This window comes from Macrotis lagotis, chromosome 6 (assembly GCF_037893015.1).
Source record: "Macrotis lagotis isolate mMagLag1 chromosome 6, bilby.v1.9.chrom.fasta, whole genome shotgun sequence".
NCBI classification, from domain to species: domain Eukaryota; kingdom Metazoa; phylum Chordata; class Mammalia; order Peramelemorphia; family Peramelidae; genus Macrotis; species Macrotis lagotis.
The window spans coordinates 27380873-27399910 of NC_133663.1; the positions used below are offsets into that span (position 1 = coordinate 27380873).

The window sequence follows — 19038 nt, forward strand, 5'->3', positions numbered from 1 at the left end:
CTAATGCAATAGATGTCCTCTAAACTTCCCCTCCATTTGGAAGGAGCATAAATCTAAGAAGATATTAGGAACTACTGTCTGAGGATAGTGACATTGTTCAGAGACAGAAAGAGAGAGACAAAGACAGAGAGACACACACAGAGAGAGACAGAGACAGAAACAGAGACAGAGGGGGAAGGAAGGAAGGAAGGAAGGAAGGAAGGAAGGAAGGAAGGAAGGAAGGAAGGAAGGAAGGAAGGAAGGAAGGAAGGAAGGAAGGAAGGAAGGAAGGAAGGAAGGAAGGAAGGAAGGAGAGAGAAAGAAACATACAGACAGACAGACACACAGAAAAAGAGAGAGAGAAACAGAGAATAGAGACATATTTCAGAGACAGAGAGAAACAAAGAGAGACAGAGATAGAGACAGACAAAGACAGAGAGGGAAGGAAGGAAGGAATGGGAGAGAGAGAGAGAGAGAGAGAGAGAGAGAGAGAGAGAGAGAGAGAGAGAGAAAGAACCATTTAATTTGTTTTACTTCTCTCTCCTCCAGAAGACTGACTGGCCTTCAAACTAACAAACAAAAAAAAATGAAATGTCACATCAGGTAAAAAGATAGTAAGAGATTACCTAACTGTTTTTGATATGTTCAAGTCTCCAGGCTTAAAAATAATTACCTCCAAGGATACTAATAGAATATATTAATACCTTTCTAAGAGCTCTGTTGGTGATATGTAAGAAGTGTCAGGGAGAAATGATAGAAAATTGAAGGTGTGTTATCTTGGTTTTTGAAAGGAATCAGATAAAATTGAGATAAAGGGGAAATAGCACTCCATACAAAGAAAGGATGCCCTTATATAGAAACTCCGGAATAGAAAAATAATAGAGGAGATAAAGATAACAAGAGGAAAAATAAAACAATATCACTATGAAAACAGAAAAAATATCTTTTCCATTTTCTATCATTCTCTCTCCCCCACCACTTTCCTCTTAATATTTCAGAAAATTTTCCTGTTCAGATCTACAAATCCCCTGCCATGCAGAGTCTTCTCAACTGGGGTGAAGTACATGCTGTTTCTTTGTATATTCTGCTAATATAAAGAAGAGATTAGTCTAAATTCCCATGCTTTAGTCTTTTTATTTCTTACTTTCCATAATGCAACTTTTTAGTAATAAAAAATTATATTATAAAAATCCAAAAAAAGGTGACTTTGGAAAATTCCAGATTATTGATCTTTATATTGGTCAACAACGAAATTCTAGAGAATGAAGTGTTACTTTGCAAGTCTTTTGAAAGGAGAAAGTAGTTCACTAATAAATCAACAAAGGACCACTCACATCAAGCTAATAATTATTTTTTTAATATGAAGGAACTGCTGGGTTTGTATAGCAGGGTTGATTGAATGAAAATGTCTTGATTTCAGCAGACTTGGCAAAATCTTGTTTGCTATGCTTAGTGGTGGAAGAGTGGCTAATTAATAAAACTTGCAGAGAGCTTCACAGAAGACTGAGTGTTGATTAATGACCTTCTGTTAATCTGAAAAGAACGTTGTGGAAGAATCCTGTACCCTCTGTACTGGATCCTGTACCTGCACTGGATCCTGTAGCCTCTATTATCAGTGACTGGCCTGAAGATATGGGAGGTATCTCAATCATATTTATAGATAATTTATAAAGCAAGGAGAGATAGACGCTGTAACAGATTCTGTAGTCTGTTATCCTATGAGGTAGATGCTGTATTATTCTAAGTATCCAGATAAGGAAACTGAAGCACAGAGAGCTTTTAAGTCCTGATTTCTTCTGATTCTACAACCTGTACCAACCACAGTATTTCAAATGCTTAACACTGATGAGACTAATATAGAAGTAAGATCTGAAAATGTCAAATTCTTACTTCAGTTGACTATTACCTTCGGTAGAAGAAGAGTGACTAGCCTGACCAGTCTCACTGATAAGCTCCAATATTTTCCCCTTAAATGCTATGTGATTCAGGGGGAAATGGACTGTTATTAGTTATCGAAGAATCTGGGTTTGAATCTCAGTTTTGCTGTTTCCTATTTTTAAGACTTCTAACCTCTCTGGACTTGAATTTCCACACTTGAAAATGAGAGGATTGGCTTAGATGATTCCAAACTAATAGCTATAATAACTGACATATACAATGTTTAAATGTTCATGAAATATTATAGATAGATAGATAGATAGATAGATAGATAGATAGATAGATAGATAGATATGTTATTTGAATCTAAAAGCAACCCAGTGAAGAAGGTGTTATTATCTCAAGGTAAAATAAGGATATACTTATCCCCATTTTAGATGAAGGAACTGAAGTTGATGGAAATTAAATGGAAATTAAATTACCCAAGATTATAATTATCATGGAGGTTAGTAGGCTGGCACCTTCCACATTCTGGAAATTCCATGTAAAATTTTTTTCCCCTTACTTCATACCAAATAAGACATCTAAATTATGATGGTATTAAAAGATAAAATGTGTTGATATTATATAATATTTGCATTTTATGCATTTCTGAGTTTCTAAATATTTCACGTGGCATCTGCTGGCCTTTGTTTGTAGCTTGCAGTTTCCATAAAACTTCCCCAAAATTTAATTTTTTTTATAATGAGCCACTACAGTGGAGAAAGTCATGCTGAATAAAGACTAACTGTAGTGCAAAGCAGAGGCAGGATTTAAAATGAGATATTTCTGACTGAACATCCAGCACATCACCCAATACACATCTAGTTATCTTTTAGGACCTTCTCAGATATAATCATAAAATACATTAGTAATTGTAATATTATGCTATATAGATCATCCTTGTTACAGGTCTCTGAGGTATGTCCATGGCAGATTCTATGTTGGATCTTTCACAGAACATGTTTCATCATTCCTTTGCAATTTATCAAAATAACATTATCAATGCATCTGTAAGGACAATTTTGATTTTCCCTTCAAGTAAAGATGCATCATGAACTTCTAAAATGTCATGTGTGGGCCACCCATTATACATTACCTATCCCAGGGATAAGCCTTTGATTAGATCTGAAGCTCAATGACACCAGTATACTGCATTGTTTTCTGCTCATTCATCCAAAGGAGAAACAGGCCTTCTAGGTGCTATATTCTATTTCTATGTCAACTAACAATCATGCATCAAGATATAATCTCAGCAAAGACATTCAGTGATTTGCTTTGTGCCATAGATTTTCCGTGGAAAATCTTTATCTAGTAACAATATAGTGCTATCTTTGTCTTTATATCTTCCCATGAAAAGACTGGTGTCCTGCCCAGAATTGACCCATAGTATCCCGATACTAAAATATTCTGAAGTCTTAGATGAGACTAACAATAGTGAAGTTCTCTTTATTTGACATTTGAGAGGAGTAGCAGCTTGCAGATGACTGTTTCAAGGACTTTAATATTCCCACATTAGCATTTGCTAAATGGTTTATGAGAGTTTTTATTAGCTTCCCTTAGAGAAGGGCTGTGAAGTTAGTATTCCCATTTTAGAGATCTAGAAATGAAAATGTCTGAAATAAGGACTCACGGTTCCATTTTAACTCCATAAATCCACTAAAAATTATAGATATCAGGTTTAAGTAACAGTTCCAAAATGTTTTGTGAGCTGTATGAAGGGAACTGTTTAAACAGATAGCATATTGGGAGCTTGTTGGCAGTCTGAATGTACAAAAATGACATTTATGAAGTCCAGGCTTGTGTTTTATGGGGTCTATTGTTTTAAGTTGGAAAATCAAACAGTTATGAGGTATAACTAGGGGAAGAAAAAAACTGAAAATATACTTTAAAATATCTGGAATAATATTACAATCATCCATCACACTACCTGTTATTCCAGAAAGGTCACAGCCACCACTAAATATCTCCGTTATATTCAGAGTCTTGAAAATTTCCTTGAAATCTAATTTTTGTTCTATTTGAAACCTATGGGAGGAAAAAAGAAATATATGAAACATTCTCCATGACTTTAACCAGATTAATTTTTTTTAGCCACAATTGACTGTGAAATGAAATACTTTCTTTTTGCAATCATCACATTTTTTATTTAATCAAAATTTGTTCTCTTTTCTGGACCCCACATAAGTTCAATCTTCTAACTTTCATTAATTTTTTCAGAAACAGCTGGAAAAATATTCCCAGTGTTGGGTTTTTATTAAATTAACCATGAAAAGAACACTCGAACAAGTTTTTTTTTGTGTAGTGTCACTACTTTAGAGATGAGCAGCATTATAACTAATATCTTGTATGGTACTTTCAACTTTACAAAACATTTACAGATAACAAGTCTTTTTACCTTTAAAACAACAACCACATGAGGGAGTTATTAATATTATTAGTCCCATTTTTATATATGAGAAAATTGAGGCAGGCAGAGATCAAATGACTTGCTCTAATTTGAACAACTAGTGTCTGAGATTGATTTGAGCTCAGGTCTTTTTGACTTCATGTGCAACAATTTTTCCCATTTTTACTAGGTGGCTACTATGTATGGCTTCCATAGACCCTCAAGAAGCAGAGCTAAAAATGCAAGGAGATTTGAGTTTTAGAGTGAGATAACCTTGGTTCAATCCCCATCTCTATCACTTACATTGCCATGTAATCAGAGATGATGGATTAAGAGTTGGGAGAAACCTTAGAAGTTACTGAGAAGGAACCAACATCCTTAAGAAGCCAAGTTCCTCATTTTATAGGTAAGGAAATTGAAGCTGACAGAACTTAAGTGACTTGTCCAGAGCCACACAGCTAGGAAGTATCCAAGGCAAAACTCAAACACAGGTTTTCCCCACTGCTGCTACATGCTATGTCACTTACTTGCCTGTATTACCTTGGACAAGACTCTGTTTCATTGTCTGTGCCTATAGGTGAATTAAATGAAGGTCTTTTCCATTTCTAGATCTAAGGTCCTGAGAATCTTCTTATCACAGCATGAAAATATACTTGTAGTTTTGTCTCCTAGATGGGGTAACAAAACTGATACCAAGAAGGCAGCTAAATGATTTATTCTTTAAATTTGCCTACAGGGGAAGAGGTCTTTAATCATTAAAGATTGTACTTAGAACCTGGGATATTTGGGCTTGGAGACAGACAAGAAAGTTCTAAACTATTCCAATCCACAAGCAACAAGCATTTATTAAACGCCCACTTCAAATAGACTTGTCACGGATAGGGAGCAATTTGTGATGACTAGAGTGCCACCTATGGACATAGGAAAACCATCCTTCAAAACTGACCTTTGACACATCTCAACTAATTATCTCATCCCAAGCAAATTATTTAACTTCTCTGGACCTCAATTTCCTGATATGTATATTGAGAATTAGGATATCTATATTTTGTACTTTGAGATGTAACATGGTAGACTAGATTGAGTCTTCCTGAAAATCAAGATCTGATCCAAATCCCACACGCAATAGCTATGTGACCCTGGACATGTCATTAAACCTCTATCCATCTCTGATATAATATTCAGAGTAGTTCTCATATGAGGTTATACAAAGAGAATATTCCATTCCAGCAAACTTATAGGAAAGAAGGAAGGAAGAAAGAAAGGAAGGAAGGAAGGAAAGAAGGAAGGAAGAAAAAAGGAAGAAAGAAAAAAGGAAGGAAGGAAGGAAGAGAAAGAAAGAAAGAAAGAAAGAAAGAAAGAAAGAAAGAAAGAAAGAAAGAAAGAAAGAAAGAAAGAAAGAAAGAAAGAAAAAGAAAGAAAAGAAGAAGGAAGGCAGGAAGGCAGGAAGGCAGGAAGGAAGGAAGGAAGGAAGGAAGGAAGGAAGGAAGGAAGGAAAGGAAGGAGGGAGGGAGGGAGGGAGGGAGGGATGGATGAGGGATAGAGGCAGGGAGAGAGAGAGAGAGAGAAAGAGAGAGAGAGAGAGAGAGAGAGAGAGAGAGAGAGAGAGAGAGAGAAACTTGGAAACAATGCCTGCCCTCAAGGAGCTTACATTTTCCCAGATCTAGATCTCAATTCAAGGGTTATAGTGATAATTATGTATATGACTTTGGGCAATTTATTAAATTTTTCTTTGACTTAGTTTTCCTATCACTCAGGGTAAATATCTTCAATTTCAGGTTATCATAAATATCAACAAAAAGAAAAGATATAATGGTTATATTATTAATAATATTGATAAAAATTCTTATTTCTAAAATATTTTAAGTTTTGCAAAACACATTACTTATATTTCAATGGATTCTCACATCACTTCTGAGATAAGTGCTATTATTATCATCTCTATTTTACTGGTAAAGCAAGAAGTTCAGACACCTTAAGAAACTTGCAAAGGTAGGTAGAGCTAGTATTGCCTTAGGGCAATATTCAAATCAAATTCATCTTAACTACCCATTTTCTGATCCATCTCAGTTTTCTCTAATCCTTTTGCAAAGCTAAAAGGATATGAGTTATTATTAATTGTCCTTTTCAAACAATATATTCACAAATAATATATCTTATATACATATCTACACACATGCATATAAATCTGCAATGACTGAACATTCACCTTAATTCTCCAGACTTTGCTATCATGACTCAACTGCCCTCTTTCTCTGTATCTGTAACCTATTTCTCTCATTTCTCTCATCAAAATCATTTTTTGATTATGACAAACCCATGCTGCTCTACTCCTGACTCTCTCTCTCTCTCTCTCTCTCTCTCTCTCTCTGGTCACCTTACTCCATGCCCCTGTTCCAGCATGTTCTCCATACTGCTCCTTGTCTGTTCCTTTATGTGTTGTCTTCTTTTGTTAGAAACAAAAGCTGTGTGAGGACAGGAACTATTTTTTTTTTTGGCCTTGAATCCCCAGAACTTAACCAGAGCAATAAGTAAATAAGCATTCTAAGAACCTTGTTATAATATACTTGCTAAAAAGTTGTATAGAATAATGGGCTCAATTAATCCCCTGTTATTAGAAAATGCATTACCACTAAACGGCTTCAGGGGTTCAAGAAGAACATGAAAGAATTCACTCTGATGCAAACAATTTAGGTTTTTTGGGTTTTGGTTTGTTTTTTCTATTGTTGTGATTAATAGAAGCTAAGGGAGAGAGTTTGGCAGCAGCAACCACAGTAACTGCCAACAGGGAATAAATAATAAGGAAAGATATGGGGCATGAGAGCTTATTTGGGGATCATGTTCCCCAAGCAGGCTGACTCCCTAACCCTAGCCTAGGAGTCAGTACCCCTTAGCTGCTACCTTAGTCAAGTTCTGAACATGCCTCAATTCCCCCTCAAATGGGACTCACTAGGTTTGAACAGTTCAATGCCCCTTTTCATCAGGAAATACCTTCAGAAGACAGTCTTCATTTCTTTCCTCAAATGAGTTTGGTTCCTATTCCTTGATTGGGAAAATTATGACAATGAACTGAGATCAAAGAACTTCAGTGCAGTACCTAGCTGAGGAGGTCAGTGAAATTAAGTGAAGCACCCAGCTGAGGATGTTAATGCTTGCCTTTTTTTGTCCTTCATTCTCAAAGAAGACCATGACATCAGGAAGGTGATGCCACAACAAGCACATGCATTGGATTTGAGTGGGGGGGGGGGGGGGGCTGTGCTAAGTGATCAGCCTCACTTTCTCCTCCAGAGTCATCTGTATCCAATGGCTGGATATGGAACAAAATAACTGGAGATGACCCTGGATGCAAGGCAATCAGGGTCAAAAGACTTGCCCAAGGTCGCACGGTTAGTAAATTTCAAGTGTTTGAATTCAAACTCTGAACCTTCTTACTCCAAGGTCAATGCTCTATCCATTATGCCACCTAGTTGTGCTTGAGGTAAATGAACTTCTTCTTTGAAATATCTTGCTGTGCCCCCTTCCCCCAAGCAAAGATTCAGAGGCAAATCTCTGCCCCCCAGGCACAAAACAAGCTTCAATCAACAAAGCAATAAATCCCTGCCCTAAAATGAAAGGATTAAATCTTTGAGTAACTGAACCTGGTTGGTTGGTTCTTGTCATCACCATCTTTGAGATAAATGGCAGTGTCTGATTGTATTTGATCAGACCAATAGGAGCTTGGAAGGCTCTGCCACAAGTTGGGCACAAATAATCCACCTGAACACCTAGATGGGTACTCCAAACTTACCAATGTCACATTTCCTTTGACCTACTCCAATTCCGCCTTCCTCAAAGAGTGCAGCCCCCTCACTGATAAGGGCATGCCATGCTGTGGGGTCCTGCTCCAGGTTCTCCCAAGTTGTACAGTCAATTCTAAAGTTCTTCCATGAGACCTTCAGGGTGTCTCAGTATCACTTCTTCTGATCCCCTTGTGAGTGCTTGCCCTGCATGAGATCTCCCAAAAATAGGTTTTTTCAGCAACTGTACATCTAGCATTCTAACAACATGACCAGCCTATCCTAGCTGCACTTTGTAGAAATGGTGGAATGCTTGGTAGTTTAGAAAAAGGACCTTATTGTCTGGGATCTTCTCCTGCCAGGTGATCTTCAGAATCTTCCTAAAACAATTTAAATGGAAGTGATTCAGTTTTCTGACATGGCCCTGGTAGACTGTCCAGATTTCACAGACATATAGCTATGAGGTCAGCACAATGGTTCTATAGATCTCCAATTTGGTAGTCAGTCTAATACCTTTTCTCTCCCACACTTTCTTTCAGAGCCTCCCAAATACTGAGCTAGCTCTGGCAATGCTTGTGTCCACCTCATTGTCATTGTGAACCTTCTTGAGCAGGATACTCGTAAGTCAACTTGTCCACAGTCCTCAAAACTTCTCCATTTGCTGCAAGCAATAGTTCCACATATGGATGGAGTGGTGCTGGCTGATGGAGCACCTGGGTTGTCTTGGAGTTAATTGTTAGACCAAAAGCAGTAAAAGCAGCAAAGAATCAATCCATACCTTGTTGCGACTCAACTTCAGAGGCTACACTGATGCACAATCATTTGTAAACAAAAGACCATGCACCAATACTCCTTCTACTTTGGTCTTGGCTTGTAGTCTTTTTAAATTGAGGAATTTGCCATCAGTGCAGTGGTTGACCTTGAGGTTCATCCTCATTGAACGCTTTTGATGACATGGCTGAAAACAGCATGTTAAAAAATATTGGAGTGAGGACACCTCCTTGTTTCACTCCCTTGGTGACTGGGAAATCTTGAGAAAATTGGCTACTATCAAGAACCTGGGCATGTACACCATCATGAAGTTGATGTATTAATAGTGATGAACTTCTCTGGGTAACCAGATTTTGACATAATTTTCCCAAAATCCACATGACTGACAGTATCAAAGGCCTTGGTTGATGTTGTATATAGAGCTCTCTTTTGTTCCTGGCATTTTCCCAGGTATTATTGGGCAGTGTCAACTATTCCTCAACCTTTTCTGAAGTCACACTGGCTCTCAGGGAGGTGACCATCTTCCTGAAAACTGACTGAAATTTTCCAGCTTATATGGCATGGAGAGGTTATCCCCCAAGAATTCAAGGTTGTTTTCCATGTCCATCTCTATAAAGGTAAAGAGAATAGATTGTCCTGTGACAATCACAGAGGTATTTCTCTTTTAGTCATTGCTACTAAGATTTTTGCCAGTCCTTCTCAACAAGCTACTGAACCTACTCCCATCTCATTGTTTCCCTGACAGATACCACTTTAGACACTAAGTTGACTCCTCAGGACCTGTGCGATCTATTTGCCCTGCACAGTTTGTGCTGTCCCTTTCTTAATCCCTCACTGCACTGCCATAATTCTACCCCAACCCTTTCCCAGTATTTACCCTACATAACCTTAGTCTTCTTCCTCTTAGTTTTGCTCCCTTCTTAAGGAGCCCTAATAATTTCCCTATGAAACCTGGCCTATATTGCTGCTCGGTTCCCTTGTGACTTTAATATTCACAGTAATGCATAGAAAATTTCTTTTATCTCTAAATTCTTCTGAATCAAGAGTCAATCTATTCAGTGAATTTATTCACATTCACTTGAACCCCTGAAACCATATTTTTCCTGCAACATACCCAGTGTTTGAAATAAATCTGACCTAAGTAAAACACCAGAAAACATCTTATGATGTGAACATATTCTGCATTTTACACTGTTATGTTCTGACTTCTAAAAGTAAGCTGTTTGCAAATGGGTTGGGGGAAAGGTGGTCATAAGTATTAGTTATAATATATGAATAAAAGTAGATATGAAGACATGCAAAAGATATAAATTTAAAAATATGTTTTTCTTTACAGAAATACTTAAAAATTAGAAAGACATTTCTCATCATGGCTGAAATTTGATAACATACCAAAACCAATGATAGTACCAAAACTGAAGTACATTTTTAGTGCTAGAATCAATCAAAAAGTCAAAGGATACTTTATAGAACTAGATAAAATTCTTTTTAAATTCCATTTGAAGGTCTAGTATTTCATGGGAACCTATCACTATCATAATTTAATAATAATCTAATAATCTAATAATCTGGTAATCATCTGATTTCATTGAAATAGGAAACTCAATGAATAAATTCTTTTTTTGTTGTTGTTTTTTGTTTTTTTTGCAATCAAATGGGGGTTAAGTGGCTTGCCCAAGGCCACACGACTAGGTAATTATTAAGTGTCTGAGACTGGATTTGAACCCAGGTGCTCCTGACTCCAAGGCCGGTGCTTTATCCACTACGCCACCTAGCCGTCCCTTCAATGAATAAATTCTCACCACAAATGCAGATAGCAGCTCTACTTTTTAAATTTTATTTGTTATTTAAGGCAATGAGGTTAAGAGTGACTCACCCAAGGTCACACAGCTAAGCAATTATTGTGTCTGAGGCTGGATTTGGGCTCAGGTCCTCCTGACTGCAAGGCTGATGCTCTATCCAATGCACCATTTAGCTGCTCTCCTCTAACCTATTGTTGCCCAATCAATGGGATCAAGGGATTTGGGGCTGCTAAACCTCAAGTCTAGTCATGAAAGATTAGAAAAGGTACAAAAGGTCACAGATCCAACACATGTCAAAAGTGAGCTTTGAATTTTCATCTTCCTATAGCCTCTCTGTCCCTAGAATCATTCTGACTCTCTAATAGTCCCTATTAATAGTGGAATGGGCTAGCTAAAAAAGAGTTTCAGTTGAAATGCAAGAACTAAGATTCCTGGGGAAATGAATATTTGACAAGAACTACTGAAAAAGATGAAAAGCAGTTTGGTAAAAAAAAAAACAGGTGGAACTGCATCTTGTACTATATACCATACTACCCTCTAAATGGGAATGTGATTTAAATATAAAAAAGTCATATAAAAATTAATCAATTAATGGAAATGGAAGGAGGTATCTTTCAAATATATGGTTAAGGGAAGAATTCTTTAAAAAAGGATAGAGGTGATTATAAAGGTGATCTTTACTTCTACCTCACTCTCCCACCAGTTCCATTTCTACATTACCTGTCTGGCCCCTAGAAAATAATTCTTTCTTGCCTGAAGGTATCTCAGGGACCTGGGAAGCCCTGCCTAGAACTGTTACATCATTCACTCAGAGGTCCACCAATGCCAATCACTCTCTATCTCTGTTTCAAGTAATGTCTTCTCTTCCACCACAATACTGATTGTGGGGGTTGTTTCCACTACTATACTTGCTGTTGTAGTCCCCTTATTGTCCCTGCTTATAGCTCCCATTTATTTGTTTCCCTCTCTTAAGAATGTAATAGAGAAGAGAGAGACTGGGGTTTTGGTTTTTGTTTTTTGCATTACCAGTACTTAGTCCAAGACCTGGAACCTTCTCTATAATTCTCTCTCTGTTTCTCTGTGACTGTGTCTATCTCTGTCTTGTCTCTGTCTCTCTGTCTCTCTGTCTCTCTGTCTCTCTGTCTCTCTCTCTCTCTCTCTCTCTCTCTCTCTCTCTCTCCCTCTGTCATTTTCACTCATGCCTGCCTACACATATACACCTCTGTATCTCTAGCTATATGACAAAATAAAACATTTGGTTCATGAAAAAAAATCTTTTTTTTTAGGTTTTTGCAAGGCAAATGGGGTTAAGTGGCTTGCCCAAGGCCACACAGCTGGGTAATTATTAAGTGTCTGAGACCGGATTTGAACCCAGGTACTCCTGACTCCAGGGCCGGTGCTTTATCCACTGTTCCACCTATCCACCTGAAAATAAAAATCTTTTACATGAATAATATTCATACAGATAGAATAAGAAAAAAACAATTGAAGGTAGATAAATATTTTTCACAAAATATCATCAATGATGCCATGATATTAGAATATGTAGGAAAGTGTCAAAAATCCCAAAATCCAAGCCATATCTCAATTTCTAAGTGGTCAAGTAATACAAAGAGAGAGAGAGAGAGAGAGAGAGAATGACAAACTATCCATGACCATGTAAAATCATGTTCCTTGTTACTAATAATTTAAAAATGTCCAGAGTTTCACTCTCATACTCACTAAATTGGCAAGCACAGTAAAGGAGTTTTTGGAAGACAATGCATTAATATGTTATTGGTGTTAGCTAGGAATAATGGTGATTTCAAAATAAAAGGTATCTATAAATCTTTTATTATTTCTTTAGAAATTCCTTCTAGAATCTCTCTTCTTTGTTAGGAGTCATGTTTCCCTATATTTAAATGAAAAAAAGAATTCTGTATGCCTTTGCTGCAGAAAGTGGCTGTTAATTGGATGACTCCAACCTGAAGCAGGATCTAGTTGAATCTGATTGAGAAGACAGTTCTCTTTTCACATGGCTATCCTTTTACAAATCCAGATGTTCCTATGTGAAAGCTGGCATAAATAACTATTTAGAACAGGGGTAAGGCAACTTGTTTCCTACAAAGGGCCATTTGGATATTTATAAATATCATTCACCTACTATATTTGATCAGATATTTAATAAATTCACCCCTAAAATACTTCTAAATTTATTGAATTTCCAGTCTTGCCTAAGATTGCCATGGCAGTACAAGACCCCGGGTCTTATACAGCTAGCAGGCTAGATGTTTCCTACCTTAGAGGCTAGAGGGTACACTACCATGTTGAAATCATGCCCAGATTTTGCTTACTCTTCATCTTTGTAAAACTTTTGATAGGATTTGCAGCAACAACCAAATAACCAAAATCTGCCTCATTTTACCAGTGAGAGAGAAGGAAATTGGAGGGGTTTTTCAGAGATTTTTTTTTAAAAGTTGCAACACTGTTTGAATGGACTGAAAGAAATCATCTGATGTTGTAATACAAAGTATTACAAAGAGTATTGCACATGGCATCCAAGAACACAGATTCAAATCTCTTTACTGTCAGTGACCACCTGTGCAATCTTGAGTCATATCACTTTGTTTCTCTCCATCACTTCATCTCTATAAAATGAAACACTTGGACAAATGGTCTCTAAGGTCCCTTCTTGCTCTAAATCATTTAAATTATGTTCTTTGTCTTCGTGATCTGAAATTATGAATGTGCACATATGTTTTTTTTAAAAAAAAGGAAGGAGCTTAAAATGCTCTGATACAAAAAAACAAAAGTGAATGCTGCACAATCTGAATGATCACATGTGGTCTCAGAGAAGAAATGAAGAAATGCTTTCCCTTCCCTCTTTGCAGATATGGGAGACTATGGGTGTGGACTGTTGATACACTCACTCTTTTTTTCCCTTTAGGTATAAAGATTAATTTTCTTCATTAGGGGTTAGGAAAGGATATATTTGGTAACTTATATGATATAAAAACAAAAGATTACAATAAAAGCATTTTAAAAAATATATTCTATTATAATTATGACAACAGATATCTAAACAATACTTAAAAATTTATGGAGATTTTATAGAGTTATCTCATTTGATGCTTATGACAAACCTAGGGAAAAAGTTCTATTATTATCCTACATTTTAAAGATAAGGAAAATGAAGGAACTTGCCTTGGGTTACACAACTAATGAATACCGAGGCAAGTTTTGAATCCAGATCTTCCTTAATTCAAGCCAGTGTGCCTTCCTTCGGGTCAATCTGATTCTCAAATGGTTGAGTTAATAACTACATTTTGAATCATAAAAATAAAGTATCATTTTTTTCTTCCCAGTTGTTTCTGTTGTTTGTCCTTTATTCTTGAAGGAGATCGTGATATCAGGGAGGTGATGCCAGGACATGCAAGTGAATTAGATTTGAGTGAGGGGGTTCTGGTTCACCAGACTCACTTTCCCCTCATTTGGGTCCTGTGGCCAGTTGTCAGAATGAGTAGAGATGGACCTGCATGTGATGCAATCAAGGCTAAGTAACTTGTTCAAGGTCACATAGCTAGTGTCTAGTATTCAAGTCTGGATTTGAACTCAGGTCCTCCTGATTCCAAGACTATGTTCTATCCATTAAGCAACCTAGCTTTCTGAGTAAAAGTTATTTGACAATAGATAACTGATTTGGGACTGCTAGGTGGGGCAGTGGTTAGCTCACCAGCCCTGGAGTCAAGAGGACCTGAGTTCAAATCCGACCTCAGACACTTCATAATTACCTAGCTGTGTGGCCTTGGGCAAGCCACTTAACCCCATTTGCCTTGCAAAAACCTGAAAAAAATAGCTAACTGATATTCCAATTTCCTTCTTGCTAAGTTTTTACTAGGGTGAGAGAAAAGGAGAGGCAACATGCTGCAATGGGAGAACACTGGATTTGGAATTAGAGCACAAATCCCAACTTTGACACATTAACTGTAGGACCTTGGGTAAGGGGGAGGAGGAGGACTAGATGACCATTAAAGTCCTTTCCAGTTCTAAACTTAAGATCATATGGTAAGAACTCAAATGTGACAAGCAGAATAGATAGAAATGGTATACTTGGTTCTATGGGTAGATTTGTATGTCTGTAATACTGAGATCATAAATGTAGACAATGACTTATTATAGAAATGTGTTATGTAGGAAGAAGACATTATTCCCATGAACCCATTCCTACGATCCTATTTTACTTTAAAAAAACAACTTGTATTTGTCATAAATTGGAAACCAGTTCCAGAATATCTTATAGGATAGATACAAATCCACAGTGAATAAATGTGGAATTGAGTCAGTATCAGAAATATCAAGATGGGAATTCCTTTCACCAGTACTGATTAGAAGGCATCTATGAATTAAGAGTATTGAAGCATTGGAGATTAAAAACTAGATAGGACCTTAGAAGTTATCAAAAGGTATGCCCAGTGAAGTTCCCTAAAGTGGACAGAGATTAGCTGACTTGCAGATCACAAAGCTAGGAAATGTCAACTCAGATTTGAAATTAGATCTTTCAGACTCCAAAGCTAGGCACCATGTTGTGCTGCCTCTCAAATCTATATGAAAACAAAAGCAGCAACCACAAGAAGTAAATGGACAAAGGGCTCAACATCAAGCCATAATTTCATTCAGAACAGTTGGATGATATGTATATTTTATTTGAATTCCATTTAAACCAGTTCCATTGAGGAGATCCTCCATATTTCTCCTTTTATTCACTCCCTCCTCACCATTTCTGCCATAGGGAAAATTCCCTAACCAGCTGTAAGTGTTAGAATTCGTGTTTTCAGACTGCAGTTCTTTTTTTTTGGGGGGGGGGGGGCAAGGATGACTTCTTATACTTGCCATCAATATCCTTACTTTGGGCCAAAGAAAATACTCTAAGCTCCATTGGAGGGAAAATAGAGAAATCTAAGGTGGAACCTTAAAAGGATTATGATAATTCCATTTAATCCTATTACTTTATCCTTACATTCCTCCCAGAGGAAACTGGACTCTTGATTATAGCTCCCCCTTCAAATGTGTTTATGCCACATCAGCTTAGGCCCATCTTTGTTCCAACAGAGGAGAATACAACCTCAGAAAGTTGGGATTTCTTTTCCTTTTTCATTTATATCAGCAACTTCAAACATTTGTTACCTTTCAGCCTACTCTTCTGAATCTGCTCTGGGGGAAAGAAATAGGGTGGAGATTGGGGGGAAAGACCAGAAGAATAAATGTATTACAAACCTTGGAAGGCTTATTTCCACATGCTCCTCCTGCATTGCACTAAGCCAACCTTGAATTTCATCTACAGAGATAATTTTTTCTACTTCCTCAATGGCTACATCTTCCGCTGGAAGCAGGAGAATTAAACTAAACTCATTCCCTTCATAAGGCAATTCCACCACCTGGTAGTTCATTTGTGAATGATTGAAGGAACCTATAATCAAGGAAGGAGAACACAGATCAATCAATCAATGAAGCATTTAAATGCCTAGACTATATAAGGTTGATATACCCCTGGGGGAAGGCAGGGATTTAAGCCTGACACATTAGACATTACTAAGGAAATGTACTAAGGCAATAATTTCTTACTATTTTTCACATTTAGGATTTGATTCATAGGCCTTGTATGGAAACTTCCTACACAAATGCAGATAGTTGGCTCCTGCTTCTGGACTTGGAGAGATCAAAGGGTTTCCTTGCCCCATATAGTAAATCTCAAAATTACCTAACTTGGTCCTCAGTTGCATCTTCATCATTGGCACTTTGACCAGAGAGCCATCTTTAATGGTAAAATCCATTGGCTGTGTCTCTTCTTCTCTGAATTTCTGTTTCCAGTCTCCCTTGAAATAAAGGGCATTCACCAGCACAAGTCTTGTTAGAGGGCCAAAGTCTTCCATTGAAAACATGTTTTTTATTTTTCCTTTGGAGTATGAAAAAAAGAAAAATAGTATAATTCCTCCAAAAATAACTTAAAATAGAAATATCTTTTGTCTGTGTAGCTATCAGGATTGCCAAATTTAGTAAGCTTTTTTGTGTTTGAGGGAAGGGGAAGGGAGAAGGAGGAAGCAAATAACTTTTTTCTATTTCATTCTGTGTAAATTTGCAATCATCTTTCTGATTGAATGAAGTTATAGTACTAAAATGTGTCACTGCCATATGCATCATGGGTAGGATGTCAGTCTTTAAATCAAAGGCTTCTAATGGGTGGATGGAGCAGTATGATTGGCTAATCAATCTTCAATTCCTAATGATTGATTTATTTCAGAGTCATGATCTAGCTATATCTTTCTCACTATGGATAAGAGATATGGAAATCGGAAATGTCCTTCCAGTTTGAATGTTAGCAAAAAGTGGAAAGATAGGGTAAGGCCAAAGGTTACCGAATACTCCCTCTCCCTGTTCCCCACTGGGCTTTTTATGTGGAAGAAAGATTAGGTCTTTTCTGTTCGGCAGAAGATATAACTAGACATAATGGGTGAAGATAGCAGATACAAATTTAGGCTTATGTCAGAAAAACAAACTTAGCAGCAAAGATTTCACTAAATGGATCAGGATACCCCAGGAGATAATTGGCTCCTACTTAGAAAAGACTTAGAGTAAAGTTAAATAGCCACTAGAAAATTCTGATGTAAGGGGGCATTCTTGTTCTCCTATAGCATATGATAAATAGCCTCAATTGTCCCTTCCCATTCTAAGATAAAGTCATTACATGATTCAGACTTGAGAGTAGGAGTAGGCAGTGTGGTAAGAACCATGACAGGGCCTAATCTAGTCCTTCCTTGCAGCCTAGGCCAGATAGCCCAAAAGCAATATCCCTCTCACATCACCCCAATTTAATGCATCTCCATTGGCTTGCATTACCTAGTACTCTTACCATGGAATTCTACTTTCTAATTAAGAATTGAGATATTGGGTCCCACAGACAGAGAAGAAAGAAGGAAAGAGCATTATTGTATACCCAAATGATTCAAGTTTGGGGAGTAATAAAGTTAGACAAGAGTTCTGGATATGGAATCAGAAGACAAAGTTCAAATTCCACTTTTGTAGACCTTACCTCAATAACCTTGGATAAATTACTTCAACTCTGAAACTCAGTTTCCTCTTCAATAAAATGAGAGGCTTTGTAGTCCTGATAAACTAGTTTTGTTGGGAAGGGATTGTATGCATGCCCCTCCTACTTCTTGGTTTCCAGAAACTTCCATCTACCCCGCTAACTGGTACCTTCATAATCCCATTTGTTACATCAGAGGAAAGGACAATAAGTAGTCCTGAGAAGGTCTATACCCTTCTTCCTAAAACACCTGGCCCAATAAAATCTATACTCTTTCAATTTGATGAGATCCCTGGTTCTATTCTTTTGCTTCCTTTATCCTGTCTCCCTTTGAAAGGCCATCCAGCACAGTTGTAGATGCCACATAGACCTTCCTAGAGTGGCAGCATCAGTTGCTGCCCTAGCTCGAGCAGTGAATACTCCTACTTCTATATACTTTCTTTGTGGGCTCTGCATCCCCTAGTAGACTCACCTAAGGAGTGTATGTTTGGGTTTGTGGGTTTCTTTCAAACATACCCTATAAAAATGTGTCCTGTTTTTAGGATTAAGTGAGTTACTTGGACATTTTATTCCCAATATTCAAGGCCCATAATGATTATCCAGTTGAATCTCCTCATTTCATTTTATAAAGGAGAGAGGGAAGGCAAACAGAGGAGAGAAGAAAGAAGAGACAGAGTTTGAGAAACAATGAAAGAGAGGTTCAAAAGGAAAAGATGACATGCTGAAAATGACCCTTGCTATAAATGGTTGACAAAGGATGAAAGCCTAGCTCTTCTGAGGCCAAATATGACATGTTTTCATTTTGAGCTACATTTTAAAAAAAAAAATTTAAAGGGAAAAGTGCATTTAGAAAGGAACTTTATCAAAACTAGCATGGTGAGTCACTTTCAACTCTAAATGTAGCATGTTAAGAGGTCTCTGCTCTTTTATGACTTGGAATTTTACCAAAAACAAACACAGTGAGTTCCTTTGTGTCTAAATCTGAGGACTTATGAGGAATCTACTCATCCAGTTGAAGAGTTATGAAGAGTTACCATGTCATGGTGGATAAAACATTAGACCTGAGGTCAGAAAGACATAAGACAGAATTTCCCCTTAGATCCAAGTTATATAACCCTATTCAAGTCAGTTAACATCACTCCTCATTAATACAATGAGAATCATAATACCTGCCTCATAGGTTTGTTAAAATAGTGAGTGTAAAATACTTTACAAGCATTATTACTATATAATTTTGAATTAAGGTATCATGTGAAGGATAGGACATCCTTCAATAAAGATTTGAGAAATTCCAAATTGCAACTTCTTTCATTTATTTCATGGAAAGATTAAGTTTCTTGA

General features: G+C 37.1%; 1 protein-coding gene across 1 annotated transcript in view; it reads right to left on the reverse strand.

Moving 5' to 3' along the window:
• Positions 1-19038, reverse strand: part of SERPINI2 (serpin family I member 2) — a 58385-nt gene that overhangs the window by 20851 nt on the left and 18496 nt on the right. Inside the window, exons 8-10 of the mRNA XM_074192723.1 lie at positions 16372-16566; positions 15888-16080; positions 3827-3924 (exon numbers count right to left, since the gene is read on the reverse strand). Of these exons, the coding sequence (XP_074048824.1) occupies positions 3827-3924; positions 15888-16080; positions 16372-16566 (486 nt within the window). The remainder of the gene's footprint in view (positions 1-3826; positions 3925-15887; positions 16081-16371; positions 16567-19038) is intronic.